The sequence below is a fragment of the Macaca mulatta genome, chromosome 1, assembly GCF_049350105.2.
Source record: "Macaca mulatta isolate MMU2019108-1 chromosome 1, T2T-MMU8v2.0, whole genome shotgun sequence".
Classification (NCBI taxonomy): domain Eukaryota; kingdom Metazoa; phylum Chordata; class Mammalia; order Primates; family Cercopithecidae; genus Macaca; species Macaca mulatta.
Genome location: NC_133406.1, coordinates 7,301,553 through 7,319,002, shown reverse-complemented (window position 1 = coordinate 7,319,002; position 17,450 = coordinate 7,301,553). Strand labels below are relative to the sequence as shown.

At 38.0% G+C, this 17,450-nt stretch overlaps 1 protein-coding gene across 1 annotated transcript in view; it reads left to right on the top strand.

Annotated features, from left to right (window-relative positions):
- Positions 1–17,450, top strand: part of WDR64 (WD repeat domain 64) — a 157,408-nt gene that overhangs the window by 127,196 nt on the left and 12,762 nt on the right. Inside the window, exons 20-24 of the mRNA XM_015127227.3 lie at positions 864–1,003; positions 3,181–3,286; positions 8,139–8,197; positions 11,403–11,512; positions 15,941–16,126. Of these exons, the coding sequence (XP_014982713.3) occupies positions 864–1,003; positions 3,181–3,286; positions 8,139–8,197; positions 11,403–11,512; positions 15,941–16,126 (601 nt within the window). The remainder of the gene's footprint in view (positions 1–863; positions 1,004–3,180; positions 3,287–8,138; positions 8,198–11,402; positions 11,513–15,940; positions 16,127–17,450) is intronic.

The window sequence follows — 17,450 nt, the reverse complement described above, 5'->3', positions numbered from 1 at the left end:
CACACACACCCACATACATATACATATATACGTGTGTGTGTGTGTGTATATATATATGCAAAGAATATACATATTCTTTTTGGAACCAAATGTTGAGGTGCTATAGGATTCAGTAGCCTAAATGGCAGAATTTTCATTATGATGATGCCTTCTTAAATACTAATTATAGATTTTAAGAATCCAGAATATTACCGAACTTCTTAGTCTCCAGCCATTTTTCTAAAACTTATGCTGCATTTATGAACCATTCTGTATGTGTAAGATCTGTGAATAAATACCTTGTGTGAGCTGTTATGTATAGTATAGAAGCTTTTGCAATGTGATCAAAATAAGCTTTTTATATTTTTTCAGTGATCCAGGATTCAATTTTTTAATGCTTTTTTTGTCCTTTGCCCCGACTGAAGTTCTCTGCGTTAAAAAAAAAAAAGGAGAAAAAAAAAATGTGTTGCTTTTGCTATTTTCTTGTCTGCCTTCTGTTTTACATTCCATAAAAATTTGGAATTCCAAGTATTGCAAATTCCATGATAGCTTTTTTTTTTTTTTTTTTTTTTTTGAGACAGAGTTTCACTGTGTCCCCCAGGCTGGAGTGCAGTGGTGCCATCTCAGCTCACTGCAACCTCTGCTTCCCGGGTTCAAGCAATTGTCCTGCCTCAGCCTCCCAAGTAGCTGGGATTACAGGTGCCCACCACCACACCCAGCTAATTTTTGTATTTTTAGTAGAGACGGGGTTTCACCATGTTGGCCAGGCTGATCTCAACTCCTGACCTCAAGTGATCCACCTGCCTTGGCCTCCCAAAGTGCTGGGATTACAGGCATGAGCCACCGCGCCTGGCCTCATGATAGTTCATTAATTTCTCGAATAGGTGAACAAACAGATGTCACGGTGGGAGAACAACAGCCAGTGGACAAAAAACACCCTGGAAGTGCCAATTTACCAGAAGCCCAGCCGCCTATCCTTGTCACTGCTCATGAGGACGGACACCTCCGCTTGTGGACTCTGGAGGTAATGGAACCCAGCAAGTCTGGGAATAGGAAAGAATGGGAAAGATAAAAAGAATCATTAAATGAATCTTAACGTTCTTCCATATGGCATCCAATTCTAATATTTTTTCAACTTTCTAGCCAAATTGCTGATTTTGCAGCCTGTTTGTTGATAATGCTACCCAAACTTTACGAGAGAAGGGTTTTGTAACTCCAAAGATCAAATCATCAAAACTGCTAACTTAGCTATTTCAAACCGCTCCCTCTTTTTGGAAGCCCTTCTACTTCTCTATCAAACACATTACAGATAGATACCCACACTGGGATAGATACCTGCACACAGATAGATACTCGTATTGAGAGAAGAATGTTCAACCAGTCACGCAAGCCTCACAGTCAGGAATTTCCGGGAAGGCCTTCACCTTTGGCACACTGCTTCAGTCTCATCCCTTATATCCCTAATAGAAGCAGGAAAGGTGAATCCGGCATGAAGATTTACTAGAAAAATCAGTTGAGTCTGCTTGTAATTCTTTTACTTGGGGGGAAGAGGGCATTAGTTTTTGTTTTCTTTTGTTTTGTTTTTGAGACGGAGTCTCTCTCTGTTGCCCAGGCTGGAGTACAGGGGCATGATCTCGGCTCACCACAACCTCCACCTCCTGGGTTCAAGCAATTCTTCTGCCTAAGACTCTCGAGTAGCTGGGGCTATAGGCAGGTGCCACCACACCTGGCTAATTTTTGTATTTTTAGTAGAGACAGGGTTTCACCATGTTGGGCAGGCTGGTCTCGAACTCCTGACCTCGTGATCCGCCAGCCTCGGCCTCCCAAAGTGCTCGGATTACGGGTGTGAGCCACTGTACCCGGCCGAGGGCATTAGTTTTGATGGGTTCATGCATTCAAAATATTCAAATCTTTCTTTTAAATTGAGCTATGAATATATGCCACTAAATATCTTATTGGATATTTAAATAATATTAGAGGATATTACTTGTGTATTAGAGTAAAAGAATACAAGAACACTGAGATGTTGAGTGTACAATAAGTTCTTAGTTTACCAGACAGTTGAAAGAAGGTATTGCATCGTATTGAGTGTCCTTCAACATTTTACAAAGAAAAATATCACTTTCATTTACCAGAAGATTTAAAATGATTTAGGGTGGAATTAAGAGGACAGAAGATGATGAAAGGAACGATCCTGAGTAGCCTGAGGATGATGACAATGAAATCCTTAGAAAAGCAGAGGAGGTGACCTCGCTTGTGATAAGGCTCCTTCCTACAGAGAAACTCAGAAAACACAACTGTTTTATGTGGCAGATAATGGGATCCAACAACACAGAACTGCAAGGCTTTCTGCCAGATAAAACTCTAAGTCTACCAGTAGATCCTAACTTATTCGTGAAAACAACCCTGGTTTCAAAATATAAAGTATTCTAACAATAACTTTCCTTGAGATGATCTTGGTATTACAACAATGCCCCCTTTTATTTTTCTAATACAGAAATGAAAGAGTAAAAGAAATAGCAGAAGAGATTATGTCCAAGCAGTCTAAGGAAAGGAGTAGCATATTTGAACTCTTCACAAGCTTTGAAGTTGATGATGTTTATTCTCTAAGCAAGATAATACGTGTGAAAGTCTTTCCCAGTGCTGGCTTATACTGAGCACTGAAAAACAACCTGTTTGAATTTAAACCTCTTAACAATTCTTTGTCTTGCACCAATATTAAAAAATAAAGATTTCTGAAAAGGCAAATATTTCTGTTTAAAACAACTGACATATACTTAAAAGTGTATCTCCCTTCTCAAAAGAATGTCTAAAAAGAAAATATGTCAATGCCTGCTTGAGTTAAATTTAAAAAGAAGAAATAAAAAGAAAATATGTAATTGGAAAGAAAGTCTGAGGAATTACATAAAAAGGGTCATGGGGTATGCAAAAACAACCCCAACTGTACAGACAGTCTATAATACTCAGAGTCTAGATCCTTCTAATTAACAGTTGTTCACACCTTTAGAATATTTAATTTTGAGGAAATAAGTCCGTATGGATAGTTTCAAATGATTTTCATTACGAACAGGGGGATCGTGGTTCAGTAGTAGAGAGAACTCTTGAGATGCATTATTTACATAGAAAAATCAATTTCAATATTAAGATTTTATAAGATTTACTAGCATAGAAAAAGTTTTATTTACATTTTACTTTTTTTAGGGAAGGCTACTGAAAGATATGCTACCTTTCACAAAACATTCTGCCATTTCTCTGACATCGCTGTATACTGATTCATGTACGAGGATACTACTGGCTGGAAATGTGGGTGAGTCATTATTACTCTTATATATCCAGCCACAGGCATCTTAATAATGTACATGATACAAAAAATGACTTTAGGAAAAATACATGGTATATATTGAGACAAAAGAGAGACTAAGAGGTATGCTCAAGCCTGAGAAAGTGTTATGAATAGCCTGGTGAATAAATAGAATAAATGAGTGTCAGGAGAACCTGTTTCATTCCTAGCTCTCCATTTAGAGCAAGGCATTGTCTTCTTCTGTGTTTAAAATGAGTATGCGTCTACCCATCTGTGTAGCTTACTTTTTTGGAAAAAAAATATAAAGTTTTAATTTTTAACATTGAAAGTGTATGTTTCATTAATCTTAATTATTAAAGGAAGTCGTGCCATAAATTAGAGAAAAAAATGAATGATTTTTTCTCAGTAGGGGACTTTATTTTTTATATTTATTATAATTAATATGGTCAGTCTTACTTCTTTCATCTAACAAAATTCTTTTTTACATTCTTCCTTTATGCTTCTCTTCTGTCATTTGAATTAATCCTAAATTTTCTTTGCTTTCCTCTCTCCTATACTTTGAAAGATTATGTGTGTATGTGAATGCAGATGCATGTGTAAAAAACAGTTTTTTATTTTACTAGCATTTATCTTTAAGTTTTTCAAAACAATTAATCAGTTAGAATTAGAATAAAACAGCATATTTTCAGTTAAAAAGCTTAGCCCCCTTTCACTTTCTCTTTTCTCTATATCTACCCCTTTGCTTATTGTTGTTTTGCTAATGCAATTGTAAGATTTGCATCTAGATTAGATCTGCTTAAATGCTTACATTTCACATTTACTTATTTTTCATACTTAAGTTTTCATATTCTCTTTTATAAACACTTTTCTCATTTCAAAATTTGTTTTAATTTTTTTTTTTTTTTCAATTTGAGACAGAGTCTATCTCTGTTGCCCAGACTGGAGTGCAGTAGTGCAATCCTGGCTCACTGCAACCCCCGCCTCCTAGATTCAAGTGATTCTCCTGCCTCAGCCTGCTGACTAGCTGGGATTACAGGCATGTACCACCATGCCCAGCTAATTTTTGTAGTTTTAGTAGAGATGGGGTTTCGCCATGTTGGCCAGGCTGGTCTTGAACTCCTGACCTCAAGTGATCTGCCTGCCTCGGCCTCCCAAAGTGCTGAGATTACAGGCGTGAGCCACCGTGCCAGCCTCAAAATTTATTTCATAAAAAAGTTACAACAAACCATTTCGTACTGTCAACTGAGTCGTCTGGACCTTGTTGAAAATAATGTCTACATTCGTATATAGTATAATAAATAAATTTTAAGGTTTTTTAAAAAGGTATTTAAGGTATTTAAGGTTATCCCTGTTTTTCCTGGAGTTTTTTGGTGTTTGTTTGTTTTTGCTTACCACCAATCCTTTTACATTCTGATATTCTTACACTTCTGATTTTCACTTATCTATCTGTATAATTTATATAGACACTAATTCTTTTTACAGAAAACTTGTAGAGAAAGCTAAGATCAAATTTTGTTTCTTTCTAAAAACAGCCTGCTTATTCTTGCATTAACTTTGCCTACTATGTGGCAAGCCTTTTCTAACAAATACAGAGAATTAAAATTTAACTGTCTATAGAATTCCCAGCACGGACCTCTATTAGGGTTAGTCCTCTCTTTGCCTATGCCTAGGATACTTTACTATTATATAGCCCATTCTCATCCTGAAATTTGTGGTTTCTGCTTGTGATCCAAAAAATAGAGTGGGTTCCGGATCCAATCTGTCCTCATCTACATTATAACTAAAGTGGACTGCTCCTAGATTCTGCTATTAGGCTTTCTTTTTCTCTGCCTCAGTAGATGTTAAAAGAACTTCTTTGAAGTCTGCTATCTATTCACTAGATTAAATCGGATATCCTCAGGCATCATTACATCATTAGTTGCCTTTAAAAAAAAAAAAAAGACAGAGAGACAAGGTCTGACTGTGGCCCAGGCTGGAGTGCAGTGGTGTGCTCATAGTTCACTGTAACTACCAACTCCTGGGTGCACGTGATCCTTCCACCTCAGCCTCCTGAGTAGCTGAGACTACAGGTGTATGCTTTTTTTTTTTTTTTTTTTTTTCCCCTGTAGAGACAGGTCTTACTTCTTTTTCTATTTTCCTAAAGTAGAAGCTTAGATTGTTGATTTTAGATCTTTCTTCCTTTCTAATATATGCACTGAATGCTATAAATTTCCATGTGAGCAATGCTCTCCCTGCATACCACAAATTTTGATAAGTTGCAATTTCACTTTTTTCTTTTTTAATTAAGACAGAGTCTTGCTCTATTGCCCAGGTTGGAGTGCAGTGGCACAATCTCGGCTCACTGCAATCTTTGCCTCCCAAGTTCAAGCAATTTTCCAACCTCAGCCTCCCAAGTAGCTGGGATTACAGGCACCTGATACCATGACTGGCTAATTTTTGTATTTTTAGTAGAGACAGGGTTTCACCATGTTGGCCAGGCTGGTTTCGAACTCCTGACCTCAGGTGATCCACCTACCTCAGCCTCCCAACGTGCTGTGATTACAGGAATGAGCCACCATGCCTGGTCTCACCTTTATTTAATAAAAAATACTTTTAAATTTCCCTTGAGATTTATTCTTTGACCCAAAGAATTTAGAAATATTCTACCTAATCTCCAGGTACTTTGGGATTTTCCAGTTGTCTTTCTGTTACTGGTTTCTACTGGCCCGAAAACATACATTGTATGATGTCTCTTCTTTTAAAGTTGTTCAGGTGCGTTCTGTCGCCCAGAACATGGTCTATCTTGAGGAATGTCTACATGATTTTCAGAAGAATGTGTGTTCTGAATGTGTGTGTATGAAGTAATCCACAGATGTCAATTATATTCAGTTTATCGATGGTGCCATTGATTTTAACTATATTGTTAATGATTTTCTACCTGCTTGACCTGCCCATTTTTGATAGAGGGGTGTTGAAGTCTCCAACTATAATAATGGATTAATCTATTTCAACTTTCTGTCCTATAAGTATGTTGATATCTATTATTAGGGGCATATACATTAAGGATGGTCAAATCTTCTTGGAGAATTGACCCTTTTATCATTAGGTAATGCCCTCTGTTTATCCCTGATAAGTTTTATCACTCTGAAGTCCGCTCTGTCTGAAATTAATACAGCTACACTTGTTTTCTTTTGATTAGTGTTAGCGTGGTATATCTTTTTCTATTCCTTTGCTTTTAATCTATATGTATCCATATTTAAAGTAGGTTTTTTATACACAACATATAGTTGGGTCATGTTTTTAATTCACTCTGACACTCTCTTTGTTTTAATTGGTGTATTTAGATTGTTGGCATCTAAAGTAATTGATTATTGACACAATCGAATTAGTATCTACCATATTTGTTACTATTCTTAATTTGTTGCCCTGGCTCTTTATTACTGTTTTTGTCTTCCAGTCTTTTTCTGCCTTTTGAGGTTTTAACTGAGCATTTTGTGTGAATCTATTTTCTCTCCTTTCTTAGCATATTTATTATACTTCCTTTTAAACTTTTTTTTAGTGGTTGCCCTAGAGTTTATAATGTATATTCACAATTAGCCTGTGCCTATTTTCAAATAACATTATGCCACTTTGTATCTTATAATACCAAAGTATTCCTAATGTCTTTTATATCCTGTATAATTACTATCATTCATTTCAAGTATTTATGAGTTATAATTATCAAATACATTGTTGCTGTCATTATTTTTAATAAACCATTATCTGGTAGATCAATTAAGATTAACAAAAATAAAAGTTTTTATTTTATCTTCACTTATTCCTTGTCTTATGTTCTTACTTTCTTTATGCAGATCTGAGTTTTTTTTACCTATATCATTTTTCTTTTTTCTGAACTTCTTTTAACACTTCTTGAAAGGCAGGCCTATTAGTGACAAATTCTCTCAATTTTTGTTTGTCTGAGAAAGTCTTTATTTCTCCTTTACTTTTGAAGGTTAATTTTGCAAAGTACAGAATTCTAGGTTGGTCAATTTTTTCTCTCAACATGTTAAATATTTCATTCCACTCTTCTTGCTTGCATTGCTTCTGATAAGAAGTTTGATGTCATTCTTATGTTTGTGCTCATTTTTTTTTCCTCCATGTGGCTTCTTTCAAGACTCTTTTTTATACCTTTGTTTTCCTGCAGTGTAAATAGTTTAAACGTTGAGGTGTAGTCGTTGCTGCTCTTTGATATGTAGTTTTTGAAACTATCATTTAAATTGCAGGCTGAATATCTCTGTAACAGTTTGGATTCTGTTTGGTGGTATATTCATTTCCATTACCCTGATCTCTAAAAGAACTCTAAGTGGGTGAAGCAATCTCATTAAGACTTACCAAGACAGAAACAAAATAATTTCTACACATAAAAATGAATATGGGCCAGGTGCGGAGGCCCATGCCTGTAATCCTAGCACTTCAGGAGGCCAAGGCAGGTGGATCGTCTGAGGTCAGGAGTTCCAGACCAGTCTGTCCAACATGGTGAAACCCTTCTCTACTAAAAATACAAACAAACAAACAAAAATTAGCCGGGCATGGTGGCAGGCATCTGTAATCCCAGCTACTCAGGAGGCTGAGGCAGGCGAATTGCTTGAACTTAAGAGGCAGAGGTTGCAGTGGGCCAAGACCATGCCTTTGCACTCCATCCTGGGCTACAGAGTTAGGCTCTGTCTCAAAAAAAAATACATAAATAAAAATGAATATGAAATTTCTACTTTCATTTCTGTTTTCTCAGATTCTGTTTTATTCAGCATTATAAATGCCTAAATCAAAATAACTTTTGGATAGTATTGATTCAGATAACATGATATCTAATTAAAGATTCCAATGTTTAAATTTTATACAGAAGGACATGTTATCCTTTGCAATATTAGCTCTTTCCTGGATCCACCTCATGATGAAAAGGTAAGAACTTCAGTTCTCCACTTTAATTTATGAGTCAGCACATATTTATTGAGCATTTTTCTGTGCTAGACACCATAAAGGATAGAAGTAAAAGACTCTCTGTTGTCAAGGCACATACACTGTTGAAATTTGAGCTACATGACAAATAGCAATGGTCTGCTGGTGAAAAAGGATGAAGAAGTGAGTGCGGGAGAGGGAGTATGCCAGCCACTGGTCACTTCGCATCTTCTTCATGTTTTGACTTATTTGTGAGAATTTATATAGCAACCCAGAGTTAGAAAGAGTTCATAGATTATATAGTCCTCCACAGTCAGTTTCTATATCTTATTCTTTATAAGATATTCCATGACCTTCCTTGCAAATCTAGGGCAGAACCATTTAAGAATTTTTTTCTTATTTCTAGTCTAAATTCTCCCTAACATTAAAGCACATTTTATTCTATTTTTAAAAATATTATAGCAAGGAACAGCTATTTTAGCATAGCCCTATTTTTCTTTAACACATCAGATCAAAAGCTAAATATTAGCTTAAATAGATACATTTTATTTTTGGATCACAAGTATTAACAAGGGGTTTATGTTTATTAGGATTTGATTCCTTGCAGAGTGTCTCAGAATAGTTATTGTTTCAAATATTGTTTCATTTGATTAACAGAGTTTTCTTTTTGTTTCAGAGAATCTATTCTAACTCTTTTAAGGTTTCGGTATTCAACTTTAGTTTGACTATCTCCACCTGCAGAGCGTAAATCAGAGAATAGCTTGCCTAGGGGCACGTAGACAGTGATGAAGTCAGGGCCAGGACCAGGGTTCTGCTTGCTAGTCCAATATTCTTTCCGTATATAATACTTATGCTATCAAATGAAAAATAATAAGGTTCAAACAACTTGGGAAACATGAAGTTTCATTTACCAGTAACTATAAATCGCTTATAATCAACGCATGCTGTAAGCTGAACAAAAACAAACTGTATGCTTGAACCATATATAGGTGAAAAGTTATGTAATTGTTTTATCCTGTTGATGATTATTATTGTATTATTAATTTCAACAGATAAAATATCATTCAAAGCCTAAAGTTTTGCAAATGGAATTGCTATAAACTAGCAACCGAGATCTTTCAAAATTTAGAGAAAATCTTCAAAACAAAGTTATAGAATATTGAGTTACAATAATAGTAGAAATAATTTTAAAGCATTTTCACAAATTTAAAATTAGGGAATCTTTAGTAACTTATTTTAAGTTCTTTCGTATTCAACTTCATTTCAACCTTTTCTGTACTCAGACAATGGGATCATGCCATTTGTACATGGCTGCCTATTTATAAATATACAACAAAACCATAGAACCTGGCTATAAAATGCCTCATTATTACATAGATCAACATATACCAATGCTTAAACCAGGTCTGGCTATAGATTACAACTGCAGTGAATACCTAAAAGGTCAGTCTAGAAAAAAAGATCAATCTTGTTCTCTCCCGATATTACTGATAAAAAAAGAAGTTCCATGGTATACAGATATTCTAAAAGATAGTCAAAACCTCTCCACAGAAAGAGAGACCACACATATAATTACATATATACACACATACAGAAAGGACAATCTTAGTTTCTAATTGCAGGTTTCAATCCGTTACGGGGTCATGAAATCATTAAATTAGTCGTAACCAGTATTTTTATAAAAATAGAAGAGAATGGAATGCAATGCAGTAGAACAGAATAGATCATATTGATGTACATTACACATAGGTGAAGTATCCTTTCATGAAACTTGTTTCAGACACATGTGTAAGTATATGTATATATTCACTGGGTCATGAAGCAAAATGTGTATCTTACTATAAATACAGTCTGTGTTAGAGAACGCCATCCTAAGGCAGAGAAAGAAACCTTGGATGACCAGATATTCTTGAATAGCTTTGAGATAATAAGAAATAGGTCAGGCACAGTGGCTCACACCTGTAATCCTAGCACTTTGGGAGGCTGAGGCAGGCAGATCACAAGGTCAAGAAATTGAGACCATCTTGGCCAACATGGTGAAACCCCGTCTCTACTAAAAATACAAAAAAAAAAAATTAGCTGGGCATGGTGGCACACGCCTGTAGTCACAGCTACTCAGGAGGCTGAGGCAGGAGAATCACTTGAACCCAGGAGGCAGAGGTTGCAGTGAGCCGAGATCGCGCCACTGCACGGCAGCCTGGCAACAGAGCGAGACTCCGTCTCAAAAGAAAAAAAAAAGAAATGGGAGAGTCCAGATTTTACTTTGGCTCTCTAAAAACCACCAGAGGGAATTCAGTCAGAAGGTCTGCAAATTTAGGAGGAATTGTGCCTAGCCTTTGTTAAAGCCTAAATGAATAGAAGAGTCATAGGAGAACTCTAAACTGCCAGGACTGTCATCACATCACACTTCTAGGTAAATGACCCAGGACAAAGTAAGGTGTTAGTCCAGGCTTATCAGTGATAAAGAGGGAATATATTCACAGGGGGTGTGACTTCAGAGCAAACTCTCCAGTTAACAACTCTAGTTCACACAATTTGGAATGTCTCCCGAGGCCCATGAGAGGCCCTAAACTTGAGTATAACCACACCCTGAAGAAACATAAAAAATCAAGCCTCATGATTTTTTTCTTTTCTACTCCTGTGACAGATGATTCATGATGTTTTTGAAAGAGAATGAGCTGAGTTTTATTCTTTTCATTAATTACTTATAGCCTATATCTCCTATCCCACACTCCCCCAAAAAGAACAAAACAGCCAGTTCTATCTCTAGACAAAATCTGAACATAGGAAAAGTCTTTTTGCCAATCTCCCCTTTAGCTTTTACCTTCCAGTTCTGTTTCCTTCTATTCTTGATTATATTTACTTTCAGTCCCCCTCCAACCTTCTCCTAAAGCATGTCTTTCCTCTAGTCATCTGCTCATCATCAATTAAATGAATCACTAATTCTCAGTTACATGATAAATTGCCAGAGACATAAGATACTTCCTCTCCCAGGGAGATGTACGAATTAATAAGTCTTTAAAAACAGGACTTCTGGTACCCCAACAAGCAAGAGAAGAGCTAATTGAGGCAAGGACTTAATCATCTAGCACAGATGTCTACATCATCCACTCATAAGCCTCGCTCAATGAAAAATGCTTTTGTTGAAGATTACATTTTGACTAGCATGTACTTACTCCAAGGAATATGCCTTGTTGTTGCTATCTAGAAATTCAAGCAGCTGCTTTCCTGGCGTGCGCATTCTTTGGAAATTATTCAAGTAATCTATGTAGAAGAAAAACAAGTGGTAATTACTGCCTCCATCGATGGCTCAGTAAGGTAGGCCAAGATGGCATCATATTGTGAATTCAGTACTGTGAGCATGAAAGGTAAAGGTTTTAAACTAAAGTTGAAGTCTATAGTTCAAATGCAATCTTGGTAAACTGATTTAAATAAATAAGTAAATAGATGACACAAAAGGACTTTGAAAAGATGGCCACTGATTTGGAGTTCTTTTTCATGACCAAGGAAATGTGATGTCATGTTCATCGATGTTAAAAGGTATCACAAATGCTTTTGATAAAAGTGAAGCTTTTTTGGTAGAATTATTTCAAAGAATTAAGCAAGATAGGTATCTCAGAGAGTTAGATCCAAGTCACAGAGGGGGACTCAGAATCAGAAGTCATAGAAAAGTCATAGAAAAGAGAGCAACTGATGCTGAGAAAACTGGGTAAGCTCATTATTTCATTGACACTGTGATGGATTTTGCAAAGCCTATTGTTTTCAGTTACCTAGATAATGCTAAGTACCTATACACAAAATGCTAAAGACACACACACATACAAACAGAAAGAAAGGAAATATCATGGCATTTCTAGAAACAAATTTCTACATATTGAAATGTCTTAAAATCATGGTAATGAATTATCCCCTTAAAAGAATGAAGTTAGGTAAGATTAAGAGAGGTAGAGAGGCTTTGAAGTACATTAGAGAATTTCAATGTAATCAAAACAAAAAGGAAGGAATATTTTATGTTGCATAAAAGCTGCTGGACTGAAATTCAAGAGAGCCTAGCTAACTGTGTGGGCTTGAGGCTAGAGAGTTAGACAGACCAAAGTCATACAGTGTCCAGGAGGCACTGATAAGAATGTGGATCTTTGCCCTGAAAGAAATAGCCTCTGCACAGAATTTTACGTGGGGGAGTAATATGACCTGATTTATATTTTTGGAAGGTAATGGGTGGGGAATAGATTGCAGGGCAACAAAAGTGGGAGCAAAGAGATCAGTTTAAAGTCCAGGGTGAATGTAATGGCTTGGATTAGAGGAGCGGTAACAGTCTGGAAATAAGTGGTTTAGATTTGATGATAGCTATCCAGGAGGTAAAATCAAGAAGACACGAACTTTAATTCAAAGGGGAGCTAAGTGATAAATGTCAAGAATGACACCTGGTTTATACAACTAGGTGAATGTTAGAACCACTCATTAAGCTACAGGGCTCTAAAAGAGGAAAATGTTTAGAATGTGGAAGGATAAAGAGCTTTACAATGTTGAACTCAAGGTGAATCTTTAGGAGTAAGGTCCTATTTGGAGGCAAAAGGTTAGAGTTACTTCCTCTGTAAGAAAGGACATCTGGGCTGAGTGTGGTGGCTCATGCCTGTAATCCCAGCACTTTGGGAGGCCAACGCGGGTGGATCACGAGGTCAGAAGTTGGAGACCAGCCTGACCAACATGGTGAAACCCTGTCTCTACTAAAAATACAAAAATTAGCCGGGCATGGTGGCACGTGCCTGTAAGCCCAGCTACTTGGGAGGCTGAGGTAGGAGAATCACTTGAACCTGGGAGGTGGAGATTGTAGTGAGCCGAGATCGCATCACTGCACTCCAGTCTGGGCAACAGAGCGAGACTCCATCTCAAAAAAAAAAAGAAAGGACATCTGCTGTTTTATTTGCAGGAAAGAGTAAGAACATTAAATGTTATTATTATAGATGTTTTTAACAACTCAGTCCCTTGGTCTCTGCTCCAGTTTATTTTCAGCTGCCTGTAAGCAGAAGTGTTCATTTGAGTTTGTAACATACACACAGACGCACACACACGGCACAACCACATATGTACACGCCACTGTTGTTGTAAGGTATTCCTTGCCTGTCTTGGTCTGTTCCGGCAGCTGTAACAAAATACCTTAGACTGGGTGATTTATAAACAACAGAAATGTATTGCTCACTGTTCTGAAGTCTGGGATGGCCAAGATGAAGGTGCTGGCAGATTCAGAGTCTGCTGAGGGCTTGCTCTCTGCTTCATAAATGACGCCCTCTAGCTGTGTCCTTACATGGCGGAAGAGGCAGACAAGCTCCCTTGGGCCTCTTTTTAAAAGACACTAATTCCATTCGTGAAGGCTGAGTCCTTGTGACCTAAGCATGTCCCATTTCACATCAATATCACCACTTTGGGGATTAAGTTTCAACATACGAATTTGGCAGGGGAGCAAAAACATTCACGCCATAGCACTGCTCACTCCAGTTATCCTTGGCATGGAGAAATTAATTTTATGGTTTCTTACAGTGAAAATCTCCCTAGATACTCAGTTCAAAGCGCCTAGATGCCAGCCATGTCCCTTTGCTAATACTCGCTGCCACTCTCTAAAGACTTAGGCAGTTTCAACGTTCTAAATCTTGTTTGTCAAAAAGATTAGATTTTAAAATATGAAACAAACATAACTGCGGCTGAACTCTGGGATACAGGACGGGTGATCCGTCTTTGGACACAAGTTCAGGGAGGCAAAGTGGGGCTCAAGGTAGCTAAGGTTCTATATCTGAGGCCCAGGAAATCAAGCTGAGAAGCAGGATCAGTTATTTGGGAGAGCTCCATGCATAGCAGGAAACACTGAAACAAGGAGACTACAATCTCTTCAGTCCTGCCTAAAGCAAAATAAATTTAGAATTGTTCTGAAGTTAGTCCCTCACCCTTCTAACTTTTACTATTAAAGGGCTGGTCTATTTCTCTTTGGTAAAGGCTCTGGCCAGGCCACGACATTTTTATAGGGCTGGAAAATTAATACATAGAAGGGATAGAAGATGCTCATGTTAATCAGGACACTGTCAAGTGGCAGAAGTCCCAAATAGATACCTCTGTTTCTGCCTCTTCCTCAGCATCTACCTCTCTGAGGTGGGAGGCTATTCAGACTTTGCAGAATCTACTCTTAGTTTCTTTAGCTTGCTTGCCTCCTCCTCCTTTTAGGTCACTGCTGCAGGGCTCATGATGATTAATTCCATCATTTGCCACTCTGAGGTTGAAATCAAGAAATAGAAGGAAGACCTTCCAAATACTATTTTATGTTCTCATATGGCCTAGGGCACACTCCAGTTAATAATACTCTGTATTACTTTCAACCACATGGGCTATTTAGAGGGACCTCTTGGAATGAAGTGATAGTGAAACAAGGCATGTGGATAACGAGTCACTTCTCTTGCTGTCCTATTTCAGAACTCAGTTGTAAACATTAGCAGGGTATTTGCACAATAGTAGCAGTTGTGGATGGAGGTTGAGGAGAATTTGATAGTAGTAAAAGCATCATGAGATCTCTCCTCCCTGAAGTTCGGTTGATGCTGATTTGAAAAGTAGCCAGCTGAGACACAGCCCATTCTAAGACCTAATTCAACGAATACACTGTTAGTCAACAAGGGTTCTGATTAGCTTGAATGGGCAGTGTTGTTTTCCCAAAAGAAAATAGAAAGAAAGCAAATGTGGTGTACATACACCATGGAATGCTAAGCAGCCATAAAAGAGAACGAGATCATGTCTTTTGCAGGGACATGGATGGAGCTAGAGGCCATTACCCTTAGCAACCAAATGCAGTTTTATTATCCTGAAATAACACTGCCCATTTGTTTTCTAGCTTTGACAAATGGGTGTCATAAGTACAGATTCAAACTAATATTTCCCAAAAAGTTTGCAGACTACAGTCTAACTGATAAAAATGTTGGCCGGAGGCTGGACACAGTGGCTCACACCTATTAATCCCAGCATTTTGGGAGGCCGAGGCGGGTGGATCACAAGGTCAGGAGATCGAGACCATCCTGGCTAACACAGTGAAACCCCATCTCTACTAAAAATACAAAAAAAAAAAAAAAAAAAAAAAAAAAAGATTAGCCAGGCGTGGTGGTGGGCACCTGTAGTCCCAGCTACTCCGGAGACTGAGGCAGGAGAATGGCGTGAGCCCGGGAGGTGGAGCTTGCAGTGAGCCGAGATTGCGCCACTGCACTCTAGCCTGGGCGACAGAGCGAGACTCCTTCTCAAAAAAAAAAGTTGGCCGGACATGGTGGCTCATGCCTATAATCCCAGCACTTTGGGAGGCCAAGGTGGGCAGATCATGTAAGGTCAGGAGTTCGAGACCAGCCTGGCCAATGTGGTGAAACCCCATCTCTACTAAAAATACAAGAATTAGCCAAGTATGGTGGTGGGCTTCTGTAATCTCAACTACTCGGGAAGCTGAGGCAGGAGAATAATTTGAACCCAGGAGGCAGAGGTTGCAGTGAGCTGAGATAGTGCCATTGTACTCTGGCCTGGGTGACAAGAGCAAAACTCCATCTCAAAAAAAAAAAAAAAGTTTACATTTTGATTAGCTCCACAGTATTTAATAGACAGGGTGTTGAACTCAAGTAAGAAATCCTTGATGGACCAGCACAAATTTACATAAATGATCTAATGAACAAAATAACTTTGACCGAATTTTCCAGTTACTTTTTCCTCCCTTCCTTTTCCTTCCCTCAGGCTCTGGCATGCCCTCAACGGACATTATTGTGGCTATTTTGGACAGCGAAGGCTCTTTGAATTATCACAGACAAGTGATTTCATTTTGCCTTGTGATGTTACTGAATATCCCATTGAAATAAAAGAAGAAAGCAAGTTCACAGAGAAGCAAAAATATGAATATCCTCTGATATTTGACCGGGAAAAGTAAGATCATTAGCTCTTCTTTAGATAAGTGTACAAGAATCAAACTGTTGAGATGCTGTGGCACTGTCCTTGAGGTGGAGGATTCAAGGCAAGAGGCCCAGAACTTTTCAATAATTTTGTAATCCAGTGGAAGGGAGATGTATTGTTTCTAAACAAAGCTATAATTCATAGTACTTCTGGGAACATCTGATTCTTAAGATAGTAACAGAAGGGCAAATAGGATTTAACCAAAGAAGACCAAAGGTGCAATAACTCAGTGGGGGTAATCTGACCATGCTTAAAGGCATAGGGGAGGAAGGATAGAGCACAGAATGTGAGAGAGAAGCTATTTTCCGCTTTTGCAATCTTCAATCCTGGTTTTAGATGTGGTTAGGCCTTTGTCACAATGGAAGAGTTCAGGACTCTAAGGTTTCAGTATCAGCGGAGCTTAGCCCTAGATGGTGAATGTCAAAATATCTAGCCCTCAGTGGACCAGACCTGCCTGGACTGGTTACACCTCACAGACCAGCACTAAGGGAGCCAAGGAAGATGAGTCCAAATGGAAAGAATCAGAGAGGGATGTCAAAGCTAAAGTCCTTTAGGGAAATCCCAAGTACACTCAAGGCTGGAAAGACCCAAGGTCATTACCTAATTCAAAAGATGGTAGAAGGGTTCTAAATAGGAATTGAAGCTAAAAATCAGAAGCCACACAGGATTTGGATCAAAGCAGGAACAACTTGAAAACAATCAAGAAGGGTTCCAGGTGATCCCTTCAGAGTGTTCAAGGACTACTTTGGCCGGCCAGTAAGGAGCACTGGAGAAGAGGCTGGCTAAGATGGAAGAGGTGGTGTAGTAAGCCAAGCTTCAAGATGCAGCAAAGTTTACCAAGCAAAGTTGCTCAGTTTTACTTTGGGCAATTGCTTAGCCTTGAATGTTCATATATCCTAGTACTTAAGACAGGATTCCAATTTGTCCATATGTGTCTTCTTCCCTACACTGTGAGTTCCTTGAAGACTAGGACCTTGTTTTATACATCTTTGTATAAAACAGTTCATAGCTGAGTGCTCACCACACAGCAGGCACTCAAAAGACATTTGTGGAACTAATAAAGAATGACTAATGGAGAATATCACAAGCAGAGGGAGCAGATGTGAATGGTAGATCCTGAAGCATGAAAGGGCATGGTATATATGGGACAGCTTTAGCGTAGGACATGTGCTCATGTTATGTTGTTGTTGCTAAATAATATTGGCTTATCTGTAGCAAAATGGGCCTTGTTCTGTAGAACGACTTCATCTCAGGACATAGTATTTCTTGTCTTTTGAAAATGTTAAACAGAAATATC